The 17,363-nt window shown below is 43.8% G+C and overlaps 1 protein-coding gene across 1 annotated transcript in view; it reads right to left on the bottom strand.

Annotated features, from left to right (window-relative positions):
- Nucleotides 1–17,363, bottom strand: part of ltbp4 (latent transforming growth factor beta binding protein 4) — a 31,962-nt gene that overhangs the window by 10,237 nt on the left and 4,362 nt on the right. Inside the window, exons 2-12 of the mRNA XM_005737524.2 lie at nucleotides 12,656–12,901; nucleotides 12,257–12,330; nucleotides 10,148–10,324; nucleotides 9,395–9,497; nucleotides 7,144–7,203; nucleotides 5,770–5,892; nucleotides 3,369–3,545; nucleotides 3,137–3,274; nucleotides 2,355–2,651; nucleotides 734–901; nucleotides 234–365 (exon numbers count right to left, since the gene is read on the bottom strand). Coding sequence (XP_005737581.1) covers nucleotides 234–365; nucleotides 734–901; nucleotides 2,355–2,651; nucleotides 3,137–3,274; nucleotides 3,369–3,545; nucleotides 5,770–5,892; nucleotides 7,144–7,203; nucleotides 9,395–9,497; nucleotides 10,148–10,324; nucleotides 12,257–12,330; nucleotides 12,656–12,901 — 1,695 coding nt within the window. The remainder of the gene's footprint in view (nucleotides 1–233; nucleotides 366–733; nucleotides 902–2,354; nucleotides 2,652–3,136; nucleotides 3,275–3,368; nucleotides 3,546–5,769; nucleotides 5,893–7,143; nucleotides 7,204–9,394; nucleotides 9,498–10,147; nucleotides 10,325–12,256; nucleotides 12,331–12,655; nucleotides 12,902–17,363) is intronic.

The following is a 17,363-nucleotide window of genomic DNA, read 5'->3' as shown; positions in this document are numbered from 1 at the left end:
ATTTGTTTATTTGTAAAATTAAAATTACTGTTATTGTAAAATATCTGTTAAATAATGCAGAAATATTTTTCTATAATAAACATGATGTGATACAATATGATGACTTTCAATAAGTTCATCTTTATTTGTTTTGATATGTAGTAACTGTTACTGCTACAGATCGTATTGTTACAAACTCTCAGTCAGCTGACATTTTCAAACAGGGCTGAAGGATTCACGTGTTCATATCTCACCCTGGCAGTGTGTGTGCTGCGAGCTGAGCTGGAAGCCCCGATCACACACACAGGTGTGTTTCCCACCTGGCTGATCCACACAGCGGCCACGGCCACACACACCCGGCCTGCTCTCACACACGCCTTGTACTGCTGCACGCACACAGAAACATGGCGGTTAAGGTTCGTCACCCGCCGAGCGTCTGCAGCTGACCTCAGGTCAGCGCTCTCACACATCAGACCTCTGACCATCACTGGTGGTGGTCAGAGTGTGTGAATGGGTGGATGACTGAATGTAGTGTGAAGCGCTTTGCGGTCCTATGGACTAGAAAAGCGCTATACAAATGCAGGCCATTTACCATTTACCATTCACATAAACACACCTTTGATCTTTCATTCTGCACAAAGACAGTTTTATCAAATGGATTCTGCTTTGATCTGAGTGAACTTTTTTCTTTTCAAAGGACGGAACAGATGAAGAACGTCCTTCCAACACGCCGTCCTCTCCGTCCAGTACTTACTCTGAACTCTGGGGGGTGTCGGGCTCACAGCCGGTCTGGCTTCCAGAGGGAGGTCTTCCCTAGGTCTCGACCCACGCTCGGGGCTCTGCGGCTGGGCCGGAGCAGGGAGGGAGTCCCCTCTGGATGGCGGCGGATCGGCCCGATACACTGAAGAGAAACGATCAGCTGCTGAGAGCAGAAACAACAACGACAGGTCAGTTTGTCTTCAGCAGTTCCTTCCTCTCAGACACAGTCATCTTCATCAAACCAAGGTACAGCAGGTAAAGTTTTTCATAAACGCTGCCAAAGACTTCGTGCTTAGTAGATGCAGTTTTTATAGAAAAAGCTCTGCTAAGATTTTAACGAATCACTCAGCCTCGATTCAAAAAGCAAAGGCAATTAATATCAAATATAATAATAATAATAATAATAATAATAATAATAATAATAATAATAATAATAATAGTAAATTTTATTTAAAAAGCACCTAAGACACCCAAGGACACTTACCAATGTACCATTTAGAATAAAACACATAATAGAACAACGACACAATGAAGAACAATAAAACAAAAGCACAAGATAAAATGAACAAAGTAGGTTCACAGTGAATATGCAGATTTGAACAGATGGGTTTTGAGTTGAGATTTAAACTGAGGGAGAACCAGTGTTTCTTATATCTGGGGGCAGAGAGCTCCACAGCCTGGGAGCAGAGCAGCTGAAAGCTCTGCTTCCCATGGCGGTGAGGCGGGAAGAAGGCACAGCAAGCTGGATAGAAGAAGAAGATCGAAGTGAGCGGGCAGAAGAGATCGTGCTTAACAGGTCAGAGAGGTAAGGAGGAGCGAGGTTATAAAGGGCCTTGAAGGTGAGCAGAAGTTTGTCTGAAATTTCACTGGGAGCCAGTGAAATTCCCCCAATTTTGGGGGGAGACCATGCAAGAGAAAAATCACAGTAGTCAATGTGGGAGGTAACAAGATTGTGGACAAGAATGGACGTAGACTGGGTGGAAAGAGAAGGACGTAATCTGTTAATGTTGCGTAGATGGAAATAGGCAGAACGGGTGAGATTTATAGAAAAGTGAACTGTCTAGGTGACACCAAGGCTCTTAACCTGCTGTGAAGGGAAAACTGTGGAGTTATCGATGGTGAGTGAGAAATGGTTCGCCTTCAGCAGCTTGGATTTAGTGCCAATAAGGAGGATTTCAGTTTTATCCTCATTAAGCTTAAGAAAATTAGATTTTAATTCAGTGAGGCACTCTGTCAGGGAAGAAGGTGGGAGGGAGGAATCAGGTCTGCAGGAGAGATGCAGCTGGGTGTCGTCAGCAAAACTGTGAAAGTGAAGATCAAATTTGAAGAAAATATAAAAGTGCAATAATAAAAAACAGAGGCAGAGCCAACTCACAGTGTTCGATGCTTTTATATGCTGCAGGTTGTTGTAAATCATGTTGTGTTCATGTTTGTGCAAACGTGTGTGAAAAGGCTTCTTTAACATAACCCAACAGCTCTTTAGTGCCAAATGAGGATTCTGCTCTAAATCTGACCTCAGATGTCCTGAAACTGTCTCACTGTCCGTAAAGTTGAAGTAAAACTGTTGCTGGTGTTTATCGATGATTCCGACAAATAAAACTTCGCTGTTTTGCTACCTTGGCTCCCGGCGGACGGAGGCTGAGGTCTCAGTTGTGTTGAATCAGGTCGGCTCTGCGAAGGCCGGGTTCTGCCCTGGGTGGTCGAGGTACCAGCACTGCCAGGCTGCACAGGCCTGGAGGAGGACGAGGAGGACGAAGAGGAGGACGAAGAGGAGGAGGAGGCGGGAAAGCCTGTGCCTGGCTGGGGCTTAGGTTGGGGAGGACTGGGTCTGGTCCCAGCTCCTGTGGCACCGGAGGTACTCGCTCCACCAGAGGAAGGGGGTTTCAGTAGAGACCCGGACCCTGAAACAGGACCTGCAGGGGGGGACTCAGGCTCATCACACTGACTAACACATCCATCTTTGTTTAAATCGATCTGCAGGTGTAATCTTAATCAACCAGGGATTTTCTTTATCGTAAAAAAACAAATAGTCTTCAAACAAGACTTAGAAACAACCAAAAACAAGAGTTCATGTGGAACAGAGTCAGAATGTAGCTGTAAATGCTGCAGTGTAACATTGACAACCTTAAATACGAGTTTAGGCTCAGTTTAAGAGGAGCTCAGTCTGTCAGCAGCTGCTGTTTCATTTATTAACGTCATTAATAGGAAAACTGGTTCTCAGGCAGGCTGTGAACCGTTCGTAGACGATAACTTGTGTCAACTTTAAAGTTTTTAATGCTGTCATAATTTATTATTATTATTATTGTTATTATTGATCATTAAGGTGGAGCAGACCCAACACTCCCATGAGAGAAGCATGAGCAGCCGGTGTGCAGGATGCTGTGTGCTCAGCAGGTACCCTGGTTGTCCTTGTTGCTGCCGTTTACCAGCACAGCTCCGCCGCCCCCTTCCGGTTCGCTGACTCTCTGGTTGAATTTAAGAGTTGAAGGCGAGTATTGGTAACCAGGACCAGCAGGACAGATCTCCTTAAAGGCCACTGAAGGAGGAGATGGAGGGAAGAGAGAGGACACACCTGAAAATTCACCTGAAACCAAATAAGCTCAGTCGTGACGTCGTCCTCCTGAACCTACCTGAACCGAAGTACGGACACCTCTGGCAGTCGGGTCCCCAGGCTTTGCCGACCCGGCTGCAGCAGCAGATCTGCTTGGTGATGCTTTTGAGAATAGGCAGGGAGCAGGAGGACGGACCCAGTCCTGAACCCAGGACCCGGTAACACTGACCCTTCTCCTCAGAAATGACACTCTGGGCTGAGGAGGACACACAGGAAGGAGGGGGACTCGTTACACAGATGATCCACCCGAAGCTCGGCCGGGACCTGAAGCAGAGCGCTGCATGCAGAACAAGTACATGCTGTACCCCGACCCGCTCGGTTTAAATGACACAGGAAGGGATTCAACACAGACGTGGCAGGTGATGCAGGAACAGGAAGCTTTCCGACGACACAGAACATCAGCAGGCCGTGTCAACAGATCTAAATTCAGATGGAAGTTTAACCACCTGCAGACACGGCTTCACAACGATTTCAACCTCAGTAACCTCCCATGCAAACATCTGGCTCATGGCTTCTATCAAAGAGGACACGAGTGTTGGCACCGCTCTGATATAAAGATGGGCGCAAATTCTGGGTCTGAAAAATGAAACCGACACTGAAGTGCTCCAAAGCTGCATTCTCTCTACTGACCAGCAGGGGGCAACTCCGCAAAACGAGTAGATGAGCACGAAGCGTTCCTTCCTAACCAAGACAGTTAGGTTAGGAAGCTTCATCCATGCCTGCTAGTTAGTGTTCAGCAACATCCAAGTAAAATCCAAGAATTTCACTCATTGAAACTGGAGCTCTGATTCGTGGACAGGTTGTTACTACAGTAACCTCGCAGCAAGTCACATGATGTCATTTAAAATGCTCCAAAAGGCTCCAACAGCACAAACACGGTCCAGAAGTCCAGTTCAGGTGAAGCTAGCAGACAGCTACTGACACCTGTGCCACCATCCACCTGCCAGTCAAATAGGCCACGCCCCTAATAATGCACACTGTAAGCCTCAACATTATCCAAACAGGCGAGTTGTGCAAACATTCTTGTTATGAAGGAGAAAATTATCTGTAAAAACCAAACAGTTTATCAGTGTATCAGGCTGTAAACGTGTTTATTTCTGCTCTAAAGCTTCAACATGTGAGTCTGACTGACTCACTGCTGCCTCTGCTGGACGTCAGAGGAACTGCAGCTTCATTTGCTTCAGTGTTGGCTTCATTTTTATTCTGCTTTATTTCTTTTACAGGAAACAGACTCTAGATTGTGGGGAGGGAGCTGCTCCGAGGTGATAACTCAGCCCAGTAAGCGCAAGTTAAAACACAAACAGGAAGTAGAACAATAGAAAAAGCACAGCCACTTTGCTGCTTGTCCAAGTCCGTGTGGATGTCAAACAAAAAACCTTCAATTTGACAAAACAATAATTTGGATATAAAAAATATTTCCAGGAAAGGAAAGAGATTGAAAAACACACAAACCCAAACACAGACACACTGTTAAAAAAAGTAAAGCTTTGATTAGAGCGCTGTCATCAGTTACCGGGTAGACCAGCATCCTGAAGCTCCTCCTCCTCTGATTCACTGAATGCCGGTCGGAATAAGCAGAGCACCGGTCAGGCTTCATAAAAACCATCTGAGCACTGAACCTCTCCCTCATGTTCCCCAAAGAACAACGAGCAGAACAAAGATTTAAAGTTGACCTTTAAAAACACAGAAGTCCTCTCATTATTCCTGCTGAAGGTCTGAGCCGCAGTCCGACGAATCTCATCTTCAGATTTTCAGAAAAGCTCAGAGTAAATCAACAATTCTTTGTAAGAAAAATTGTGTTTAGAACATCTTTAAACTTACAGAAATGCTGTATTAGCCCAGTGTAACTTTAATACCTGAGTGGCTGTTTGAAGTTGAAATCAGCCAACACTGTGTAGCTTGTCTAATAAACTACACAGACACTGTAGTAATAATTTGTCCTGTGTTATATTATTTTATCAATTTCAGTTTGCAGGTTGTCTGTGCGTCCTAGACCGGGTTTGTGAGTAGACTCCTGTGGTATCAAAGTGAAAATCTTAAGTGACATCATTACACTCGCCAGTCCAGCCTTTTACACCTTAACACAAAAATGGCTGTGATGCTTTTGAACAGAACCTAAAGTTAAAGCTGAAAGTCTGCAGTGCAGTTGCTGAGGTGGCGCAGGGAGCCAAATCCTCACTGCCCACTGTGTTACAGCTATAGTAGAAATTAGTTATTTCCAGCTGTGCAGCAGCTTCAGCTTTTCTGTACTTTGATGTGCTGCACAGCTAAACTTTGAGAGAGACGAGCCAACCAAAGTCCAGGAGAAACTTGGAGAGCTCAGATGGATTCAGGAAGTCCTGACAGGAGTCGGCGTCATTCCTCATTTCATTCCCAAGCCGGCGGCGGCGGCAGCGTGCATGTAAATGTGCGTTACTTACAGATGCAGATTCCATGTGAGGCGTCGAGGATGAACCCCAGCCTGCACACGCAGCTATAGCTCCCCCTGGTGTTCACACAGATGCCGTTCTCACACAGCCCCGGCTGCAGGCACTCATTCACGTCTACACACACACACAAACACTTCAAGCTTTTCTCAGCTGTCAAAGCGATCCGACGTCAAACGTCCTCTAAGACACCGTTTATTTACTAACGCCCGGATCCCGAGTGGGCACATCAGAAAACTGATAAACTTTTTAAAGATGGATCAGTCCTCTGGTCGTAAATAAGGAAATCCATTGCATAGGAAACATGGAGACTTTAAACAAATAGTTTAAAGATTTCTTTATCTTGGAAGCAGTTCAGAAGGAAAGCTGAAGATCTTACATTTGGTAGCTGACAGTTCGTTGGTATTATCTTTATGTTAATTCTGATCGATGTCACTTTTGTTCACGCAGTAAATATGTTTTTTATCGCTAATGTCTAAACAGACTGGAATATGAAGGAAACCAATAAGAAGAAAATCAGAGGAAAACAGGGCACCTTTTATAAACTTCTGACTTTAAAAGCAGTTACGACAGTTAGTTATGATTTTTTCTCCAAGAAATCTGTGTGTCGAGCTAAAGAGATTAATGACATCTGTGACCATGGCAGAGTAACTGTCCATGGCTGAATCATCACACTGAAGCCATTAATGCTAATATCAGCCTGTAGAACTACAGTCTAAGGTTAAATTAGGCAGTTAAACCTTTAATTGTTACAGCTCAGATTAAACACTGCAGTTTTGGTTTCTTTCTACTAAAACTTGGTGATAAAATGTTGGTGGAAGAAGTTTTAGTTCCCTTTGCAAAGATGAACAAAGCTCAGTATAAAATAGATTAAATAAGGATTATTTTACATATTAATTCGTTAAAAGCAGCCGCTGTAGTGTTGTTATTCCTGGATTTATTTGTAGTTTGATGACACATATCTGCAAATGACCACATGTTGATCCGATCTTGTCCTATGATAAGATTATGCCGTGTCATCGGCATAGTATTGTAACTGACCAGGGCTGCTCTGAGTATTTTTTGTACAAGTTTTGAAAACAGGAAGGCATATCTGCTAATTATTCCTTTATGTAATATTTTCATAACAATTATTCAGGCACTACGTTAAGCTGTCAGCCAATCCCGTGAAAACGTTAATTTTACCAGCATTGCTTCTTCTGCTGTGAGTGGATGGACCTGCGTACTGATCCGTTTTTCATTTAACAACAGAAGTTCACATTTAGGAAATGAAAAGAAAGAACCTTCTCCGATTGATCGTTTAGTTTCTCTGTTGTTTAAAGAACAGAATATTTCCACCGCCTGTACGATTACAACCGCCAAACTCACCGACGCACTGCGTTCCATTGGCTCGCTCAAACCCAACTGGACAGCTGGCATCGCTCTGACCTAACAATGATCAATAACCAAATACACGCTGATCAATCACCAATTCTTGTGGAATAATTATCTGATCACATACTTATATTTAATGTTTGCTAGGAGAGAACACAAAACACAGTTCTGCACTGTTTCTAAGAAATATATTACAAATTAAATTATTTATAAGAAAAAGGTTGTAAGATGTACCACCGTGCTGCCTAATGTAAGATTAGGCAGCACGGTGGCACGGTGGTTAGCACTGTTGCTGCACAGCAAGAAGGTCCTGAGTTCAATTCCACCATCAGGCCGGGGTCTTTCTGTGTGGAGTTTGCATGTTCTCCCCGTGTCTGCGTGGGTTCCCTCCGGGTACTCCGGCTTCCTCCCACCGTCCAAAGACATGCAGCTTGTGGGGACAGGTTCATTGGATAATCCAAATTGCCACTAGGTGTGAATGTGCGAGTGAATGTGAGTGTGAATGGTTGTCTGTCCCTGTGTGTTGGCCCTGCGACAGACTGGCGACCTGTCCAGGGTGTACCCCACCTCTCGCCCTATGACAGCTGGGATAGGCTCCAGCGCCCCCCGCGACCCTGAAAAGGATAAGCGGAAGCAAATGGATGGATGGAGGTTGTAAGATGAACTCCCCAGAGTTTGTTACATCAAAGTCAAATTAGGTAAAACAGAAACACCAGGGGGCGCCATCACAAAGCCAAAGCTATAAACCAGGGGTGCCGAACTCGAGGGCCGATGTCCTGCAGGTTTTAGATCTCACCCTGGGTCAGTTCATTACCAGGAATCTGGAGAACTTCAAGACTTGTTGAGGAGGCCATTTAAATAAACCGTGTTGGATCAAGGACACATCTAAAACCTGCAGGACACCGGCCCTCGAGGCCTGGAATTCGACACCTGTGCTATAAACAGCTTTTTAAAGATCTTCTGGTCACTTTTAATGAACCATGACAAACATCAAAAATCGTACCAGTTGTGTGTGTGTGCGCGCGCATCCAGGCCCTCTTTTCTGTTCTTTAAAGGTGTATGCCGTCATTCTTTACAGGCTGGTGTGAAGCTGGATGCCAGCAGTTGAGCTAACATGATTTCCTGAGTGTGTGTGTGTGTGTTTGTAAAGCCTACAGTCCCACAGTTGCATTCCTTAACTGTTAGTCAGCTCTAAAAGAACAAGGAAGCCCGATTACTTACTGTGTGTGTGTGTATGCATCTATGCTTGTGAGGACACACTGCTGGGTTCTCACTTTGAGGCAGACCTTGGGAGGCCTGTTAAATGGTTTGGACCTGATTCGATTTCAGTGTTGAAATCATGATGTTTGAGTTACGGAACCTCAGAAGGCATGTATTAACTACGGTCCCCACAAAGACAGATGAACAAATGTGAGTGTGTGTGTGTGATGAAGTCCAATAGTTACATAAGCAGCTACTGGTGAAATATTTCCCAAATATTAAAGTCATGAAGTAGCAGACCCTCACTCACAGAAAAAGTGTTAGTATAACTGTGCTAGTCTAGGTATCTTTGTGAGGACCTCTATAAATTCGAGCCTAAGTGAGGACATTAGTGAATAGTGAGGACATTAGTGAATAGTGAGGACTTCTTCTCTTGCAGAAAAAAGGAGAGCTTTCGAAAGACCTCTTTTATGACACCTTTGCTTGCTGACCCTAAACCGCTAAATCAAACCGGTGTAATGCTGCAGCAACACGTGACTTTACATAGCATGTGGCTGTCAGCTTTTCACATGAATGTTGGTTTCAAACTCCACTGCTGGCCCCTCACTCTGCCACCTTTCTACCTTTTACAGAAAAGGAGGAGGAATAACAGTGCATTGTTTTAATATTGATGGGTCATTTTCTTTTGATATAAAACACTGCAATGACCACCAGCATGAAACAGATGTCATACTATAATATTCTTGCTTGGACCAGGGAGTGTAAAGGAAGAGTTAGTCAAACCTTCAACAGTGCACGTCTGGGTTTACTGTCCAGGGATAAAGTTAGCTATGGGAACTTTTCCCGTGTGTCTCAGTTTTATTACCAGAAGGTTTTGGGGCCTAATTTAATGTCTAAAGCAATAATAAAATGTCAGACATATAAAAGTCTTCAAAGTTTTCTGACTGACCACAGTGAGGTCACTCAAGGTAGGTTATGGAAGCCTGAGTGGACCACACAGTGTGTTATGTTGTGTTATACGAGTATTGTGTGTACTTTTGTATACCTGTGATCTCAGGACAGATGACACAGTCATCGATGCCCCAGGCCTTTCCGATCCCTCTGCAGCACATTTCCTTGCTCCGAAGGCCAGGAAGAGGAGAGCTGCACTAAAAACAAACACAGTCCAGGATAAATCTGATGGACCGCAGCCATGCTAACATCTATCAGGCTGGACTTTCATCAAAACAAGACACAACAATATGCATCGTGTAGCAATGGGATGATTTAAGGACTTCTTTGTCATTTTAAAGGATGTAGGACCATATGTTTGCATTTTCTTCTTTTTGTAATCACATTAAAGTTGATCTATTCAGTATTTCCTTACTTCCTGTCATATGTCTCCTAACACAGTGATAACTCGCCAAATGATGAGGTGTATATGTACAAGTAATCCCTGTGTGCCAAAAGCTCAGCTTTCAGATTGCTTTAAACACTCAGTTTCAGACTGTTTGTTCTACTCTTGGATCCCTATGATGTCATAGACAGCACTTATCCCTTACATGGGTTCAAGGTCATGCTGACTTTGCAATCCAGCAGTGACAGAAAAAAAACAGCCTATGTGGGGTAAAAAGTGCCGAAAAGGTTGTTTTTTTGTTTGATGTGACAGAACACAGTAATTATCCACCTGACAGTCGTAGAAATCTCCACACATAGAACATTGAACAAAATCCATGTTAATGGGTAAAAACTAAGTTCTCCTTTGAAAACCTGCTGGTAAATGTCAGGTGGTATTTTGTGTTCATATTTTGCCACTCACCTGTCCGTCTTGAACCTCTCTGAAGCAGTACTTAAAGCCGGACTGCTGGGTGTAGACGCTGTCCCCTCTCACAGTCTGGGCCAGGACTCTGCTGCCAGCAGGAGCCGGAGCACCTGCTGACCCTGAGGAGGAGGAGGAGGAAGAGAGCGTCCGCAGGGTGGGAGTGAATCCAGACACCTGGAACAAGAAGATTCAACTTACCTACGAGCAAGTGAATGCAAAAGACTACAGGCACATTCAATGAAAGGGTTAAAAATAAATGAATAAATTACATTAAACTTGATCTGTGGTTAAAATTTTAAAACTCCTGCAAGAAATTAAGACGACTGTTTAGATGTGCGTCTGTCAGTCGAACCTTGGATACAGGAGGAACAAGGTGGTTTCGTCCTGGTCGTGGAGCTCCCAAGGATACTGCACAGGAGTTTGCCCACCAGTCTATATGTTCTTTGTGGATTTGAAGAAGGCGTTCGACTGTGTGGGATTCCTGTGGGAGTTGCTTCGGGAGTATGGGGTGTCTAGCCCATTGCTATGGGCCATTTGATCGTTATACAACCTTTGCAAAAGCTTGGTCTGCATAGCCGGCAATAAGTCTGACTCATTCCTGGTGGGTGATGGACTCCGCCAGGACTGCCCTTTGTCACTGCTGATGGCCTCCAGCTCGCACTGGAGCAGTTCCCAACCGAGTGTTAAGCAGCGGGAATGAAAATTAGCACCTCCAAATCTGAGGCCATGGTCCTCAAAAGGGTGGAGTGCCCACTCCGGGTCAGGGACGAGTTCCTGCCCCAAGTGAAGCAGTTTAATAATAATAATAGTGAATTGCATTTAGCGCTTTTCGAAACCCTCAAAGCGCTTTACAATGCCAGTATTCATTCACTCTCACATTCACACACTGGTGGAGGCAGCTACAGTTGTAGCCACAGTTGCCCTGGGGCAGACTGACAGAGGCGAGGCTGCCATATCGCACCATCGGCCCCTCTGGCCAACACCACTAGGCGGCAGGTGAAGTGTCTTGCACAAGGACACAACGACTGAAACTGTCCGAGCTTGGGCTCGAACCGGCAACCTTCCGATTACAAGATGAACTGCCAACTCTTGAGCCACAATCGCCCTGTTTAAGTATCTCGATGTCTTGTTCGAATGATGCGAGAAGTGAGCGGGAGATCAACAGACGGATTGGTGCTCTGGCTGGTCACGAGCTGTGGGTGACCAGCCAGAGCACAGATACAAGCGGCGGAAATGGCTGGTCTCTCCCTTAGAGATAGGGGTGAGAGGTTCTGCCATCCCGGAGGGGCTCAGAGTAGAGCTGCTGCTGCTCCACATCGAAAGGAGCCAGTTGAGGTGGTTCAGGCATCTGACAAGAATGCCTCCTGGGCGCCTCCTGGGCGAGGTGTCCAGGCATGTCCCACCCCTCCAGGGCAGACCCAGGACACATTGGAGAGATTATATCCCTTGGCTGGCCTGAGAAGGCTTCGGTGTTCCCCCGGAGTAGCTGGAGGAGGTACTTAGGCTGCTTGCCAAACGACATGGCCCCGGATAAACGGAAGAAGGTTGATGGATTTAGATGTTTTTAAAGAACTTCCAAGAATTTTTTTTAAATAACTAAAGAATTCTATATTTAAGAAAACAATTGTTTCAAATAAAATCAAAGATTTAAATGATAAAAAAATAAATTATATATAGATGTAATATAATTCTTATTAATTATTAAAAATGTAATAACAGATCATTAAAAGATTTAAAAATTCCAATTGTAAAATTTATTGATTATTAATAACATGTAAAATAATAAATCTAAGAACAAAACAAAAGAACATGTGGAAATATAAAAATATGTAAAAACAGATGACATAAATGCCAAAACTGAATATTAATGTTTATGAAATATCTACAAAATGAAAAGCTTGTAAAACCTCGATGACTGTGAGAGAATATTATTTAAATGCCTGTGGCCAGTAATAAACAAAGATATTTACAAAACTATAAGAATGTAAAAATACAAAAAACGAAACGGCTGTTCTTTGTTTTATCAACAACTTGAACAAAACGTTTATCATCACATGATGACTGACAGTTTAATCGTCCAATCAGAGGAGCTGTTAATGTTCTTACCTTCACCTGGTGGACCTTCACGTTGGCCTCAGGGGGGTGCTGAACTCTGACCTTCACCATGGGCCCGCTGGGGGCTGCACGTGAGTGTGAACATTAAAGGATAACTGCAGTGAGGCACCATTCACAATAGCAACAAATTACCAATGGAAGCCCGAAGCTGCCAAAAATGTATCAACTAAATGACCAATGACAAACAAATAAAGATATTATTACATATAAACATAATAATGTCAGAACAAAACTGAGCAAACTACAACCGAAATAAATAAAAATCTGTAAAATATTGAGATATCAAGAAATATTTTTAAAAATTCTATATTTCTAAACTCCAAAGAGTTACACAAAAACGTCATAGCCACCCATCGACACAGTTGGGGTTAAAGGTCACAGGTCGCTTACCTCCAGCAGTCATCGCCTCTGCGTCTCGTCCTAGCGGCAGCAGGAACTCAGACTGAACCAGCTCCTGATTGGATGCCATGGCAGAGAGGAGAACCGGCTTGACGATCTCATTGGTGGAGAAGGCTGCAGAGGAGTCTGTGGGTGTGACGGGGATCTGGCAGAACTTCCCGGTGAAGTTTGGCGGGCACAGGCAACGGTCCTTCTGCAGACAGACTCCGCCGTTCTTACAGAGCAGAGGACAGAGGACTGCGGGAGGCAAACAAACCTGCTTACTTATCTATTCAGTAAATAAATACCATCACAGGTTCATGATTCCTGGAAGCTGTTTACAGAACAACAGCAGTAAAATCTGTCAAATTAGGAAGAGCTCACACACAGGCTAAGGATCGAAATAAAAAATAAAGTACCAAAAGCTTCAGTTCCTTTAATGAACAGCAGAGGCAGCAGTGAGTCAGTCCCCATAGACTGCCATGTTAAAATAACACCTCTACGCTGGGAGGATGCTTGTATTAATTGTATTAAAGCTTAAAGTTGAATAATTGAGGGCGTGGCCTCTTTGCCCAACAGGTGGATGGTGACACAGGTGGCTGTAGCTGCTAGCTGTCTGCTAGGCTTCACCTGAGCTGGACCTCTGGACTATGTTTGTGCTGTTGGAGCTTTTTGGAGCATCTTTAATGACATCATCTGACCAATAATATGAAATAATTCGTCATTTTCTACATCAGTCTTTGATTACTGAAGTAACCAGGAGACAGAAGAAGTTTCCAGAAGAAATCTGATCGTGTGTGAGTTTAATGAGCCTGCTGCTCTGTCTCCTGGGGGTACCATCTATACCAATCTGGGAACAACAGAAGAAGCATTTTAAGAAATGATTGGTGATATGTGGGTCTGAACAAAGCTAACTGCTACAATGGGATAGCAGGCTCCACCCACTTCCTGCATGCTGTGTGAGCTCAGCCTCAGGATGCTGGTGTACAGTTACCCAGAGTTCAGCTGCTGCTAATTGACTGATACACAAAGGCCTTACACTGCAGCCATGACCTTTCTGGTCTTCAACCTGCCAGTTTGAGTCTAAACACCAAAGCTAGTCCTGTTCCCTCCCCACAAAAACACAAATGCCATCTCTCTGTGATCTGACAAAGCGATTGCTGAGGGTGATTCTGCACTTACAGCTGTAATTCAGGCACCCGACACTGTCATCTCTGTTTGATGAGTTCAGGTTTAAAAACAGACATCGGTAGATGTTTCATATGTTCAGTTTCTTTCTTTTTAACTGTAACCACTGAATGGTTATTTTCAACTCATTTGCAGTATTGGAAATTAAGACTTCTTCAACATAACCTTTTATAATCCACAGGCAGTACCTTTTCAGCCCCCGGGGGAGTCTAGCGCTAAAACATAGACGATATAAAAGATGAATGTTGTTACTGTGACGTCCTGTTCTGAAGTTAAGCGTTTTCACCATTTACAGTGTTTTGACGAGTGAGGGGAAGCTCTGACGTCTTTTCTGGCACTTGAAATGAGCAAAACTTAAAAAATGGACTTTCTGTTTTATTGCATATAACCTGCGATGACTGAGCTCATAAACCCATCAGGAAAATGTTTACAGAGCTCGGGGCTGGGGCTGTTTTTCCATAGGCTTGCAGAGGAACTCTTGAATCGGATCAAACTCGTGTTTGAACTTCAGTAAAAAGATGAACGACTTCCACTGCTGACGCTCCGTGTGCGTCCGTGTCCACGCCCTCACAGTGTGCGTGTAGTCCTGTTTGTTGATGTTACTCTATCACGCACACACACACGCACGCACACAGCACTGCTGCGTGTGTTGCTGTAAACACAGTTATCATGCTGGACATCAAACCACAGATGGACCACATCAACACAAACACACTCGGAGAGTTTGGACGACGTTCCTGGGGCAAAGCTGAGAAAAGACAGAGCGAGTGTGGGGGATTACACTGATGAAATACTGTAAACACTGAAAAACTGATGGAGAGAATAAACAGAGACAAACATGAGATGAGATGAACTTTGATTTTGCCCGTCCCCATTGGCCAATGTCTGGAAGCCTGCCGAGAGGCAGCACCTGGAGGCTTTGAGCTGTAGCTGTACTTTATCCTGTGTCTGTGAGGAAGTTTAAAAAATGTAGGGTGCCAAGTATTCACAGTATTCACGGCTCACATTTTATATCTTTAACGAATGATCTGAAAGTCTGGTCAGGTTTAATCTGAAAATCTGAACGTCACAAAACATCATCAAACACACTCCAACCCAAAGCCACAAAAGAGCAAAGACTAACACTGATTTAGTTTAGCTCACACACAGCACTGCAGCTCACTAATGACTCAGTCACACTAAGATAAACATGAGACAGTCACCTCCTGAAGACTAGTGAAAGTTGGTGTGTGCCCAGTCATTGCATGGAATATTTTCAAATCAAATCACTTTTACTGTCACATCACAGTGCAAGCTTTACAAACAACAGAGGTGTGCAAAACACAAGAAACATAAGAAACAACAAAATATAAGAGCAGGAATGTGGGAATTTTAAGGATAAATATATGTACAAATATAAGAATTCACTCAGCAACCATTTGGAAGTAGTTGAATTGACCAACCTGGACTGACTGAGACAGACAGACTGACTCCATCTTAGTCCCTTTTTATCAGCGTGTCGATCAGCGTGTCATTATCCGGTCTTTCAGTGATGATGTATAAATCCTGCTTCCGGGTCCAAACTACTCTGCGTTTATTAAGGCTGTTGTGTTTTTCACATGTTTTAATGCTTTGTGTCTTGTTCTATTGAATCTGAACAAGCCCCTAAAAACAGTCAGTGATCACTGTTAATATGGCTTTTGTGTTGTTAACATGTTTAATGTTTTTTATTTTCTTCTATTTAATCTCAAAAAGCCCCTAAAAACAGTCAGTGATCACTGTCGGCCTCTCTGTTCATTTTAAAGCTCAGTTTTTAAACCTTACGATGTAACTACAGCCCAGCCCATGCAGCAGTATGTTAATGACTAACCTCGTATTGTGGATGGATTATCTCAGTTGTTCTCCCGACTGAAGTTTGGTCCGTTTACAGCATCCTGCCATGTGATTGCATTTGTTCCTGACCATCGGGAACCCTCAAGTTAACTTTTATTGAGTGTAAAAAAGTTAGCGTTCATCCTCCAGCTTCAGTGAGTTTATACTATGCTAACATAGCTGTGTAGCTAGCGATCACATAGCACATCATTATATACCAGCTAGCCCAACTTCAGTAACCCTACAAACGTCACTGCTGTTTAGTTTTCTGTCTTCATTTATATTGGAAGTGATAGCAGAGCTGTACGTTTGAATTCTTTCAGAAATCTCTCAGTCAGAACATGCTATATCATGTTTAGGTGGAAGCTAGCGAGCTAACTTCCTGCTAACTTCTAACTCTGTTAAACTTCATGAATTCTGTTTTCATGGATGCCTGGATGTTAAACTTTATTGTTACACCTGGTAAAGCAGAAACGCTGATGCAGACCTGGTCAAAGCACCAATTTGAAAGGCAACAAGATCACAAGTTCACCACACGTGGTTGCAGTAACTGTGGTTGTGCCGTGGCCTACATACACTATTTAGCACCCCTGTGTGAGTGTAACATTCACGGTCACTGGTGTCTTTACAGGTTTTAAGGAGGTTACCCACGAACCTTTACGTCTAATGCAAAGCGCACATCTCCGTGTTTTTCAGTTATGGAAACTCGGTACATCTGCCCTCAGATAGGACTTCAAAACCAGGAGCTTTCTAAAAATGTTGCACTTATGATATAAATGTGAAAAAAGAAGGAAGAAAACAACAATAGCATGTGTGGTTTTCTGCCACATCGCAGTGACCGTGACCGTCACCTCCAGCAACTCCCACAGCTCACACTCAGCTTGTTTTTTCCTGACCTGCAATCCGAATTTATCACTGAACAACAGATACGACTGTGAGACGCAGCAAACCGCACATGCACAAACTCTCCCTGACAGTTCAGCAGCTAATTTAGTCAGTTCCTGCTAGCCTGGTGGATTTACTTGAAGAAGTGTGATTAAAAGTAGCCGAGGAATCTGCCAGCCCCCACCCGTGGATGTGCAGACAGCCGTCATCGGGTTATTGGGATATGGAGGAAAAACTTCAAAATGTTAAGAGTCTCAGGAAGATTTTCTCCTCTTTATGGAGGCTTTTGTTGCTTTCTGTTTTGGTTACCCAGTTACAGTCCAGTTCCTGTAATAGACTTAAATTACCCGAACCCCACAAGGAATACATTATCCCCCACCTCGCTCTGTAATGTTAATCCTGTCCAAATGGAATGACATCCATGCTAGCAGCTCTGAGAAGTTGCTCTGAAATGTTAATATTTAGTTTATTTAGTAGAATTTCTATTGCTTTGGTTTGTATGTTTTGACAGATAACATCTCCCATGATTTCCTTTACATTCGTGTGCTTCTCTGTTTTGATTGTTAGTCTGTATGTAAAGCGAGAGAGGCTGATGGGGGGAACAGCTGTTTGGACAGGGGGATTAACCTCTGACCCTATGATGTCACCACCTCCTCCCTTGTGTTTGTGTGTGTTTGTGTGTGTTGCTGTCCAGTCTTACCTCACTGCCTGTTTAAACATTCACACATCACCAGCAAAATATCCTGGGCACATATGTGTGTGTGTGTGTGTGTGTGTGTGTGTGTGTGTGTGTGTG

This window comes from Pundamilia nyererei, unplaced genomic scaffold (genome assembly GCF_000239375.1).
Source record: "Pundamilia nyererei isolate P.nyererei 1_Seehausen unplaced genomic scaffold, PunNye1.0 scaffold00076, whole genome shotgun sequence".
In the NCBI taxonomy this organism is placed as follows: domain Eukaryota; kingdom Metazoa; phylum Chordata; class Actinopteri; order Cichliformes; family Cichlidae; genus Pundamilia; species Pundamilia nyererei.
Note: the sequence above shows the minus strand (reverse complement) of the source record. Positions and strands in the feature narration are given on the sequence as shown.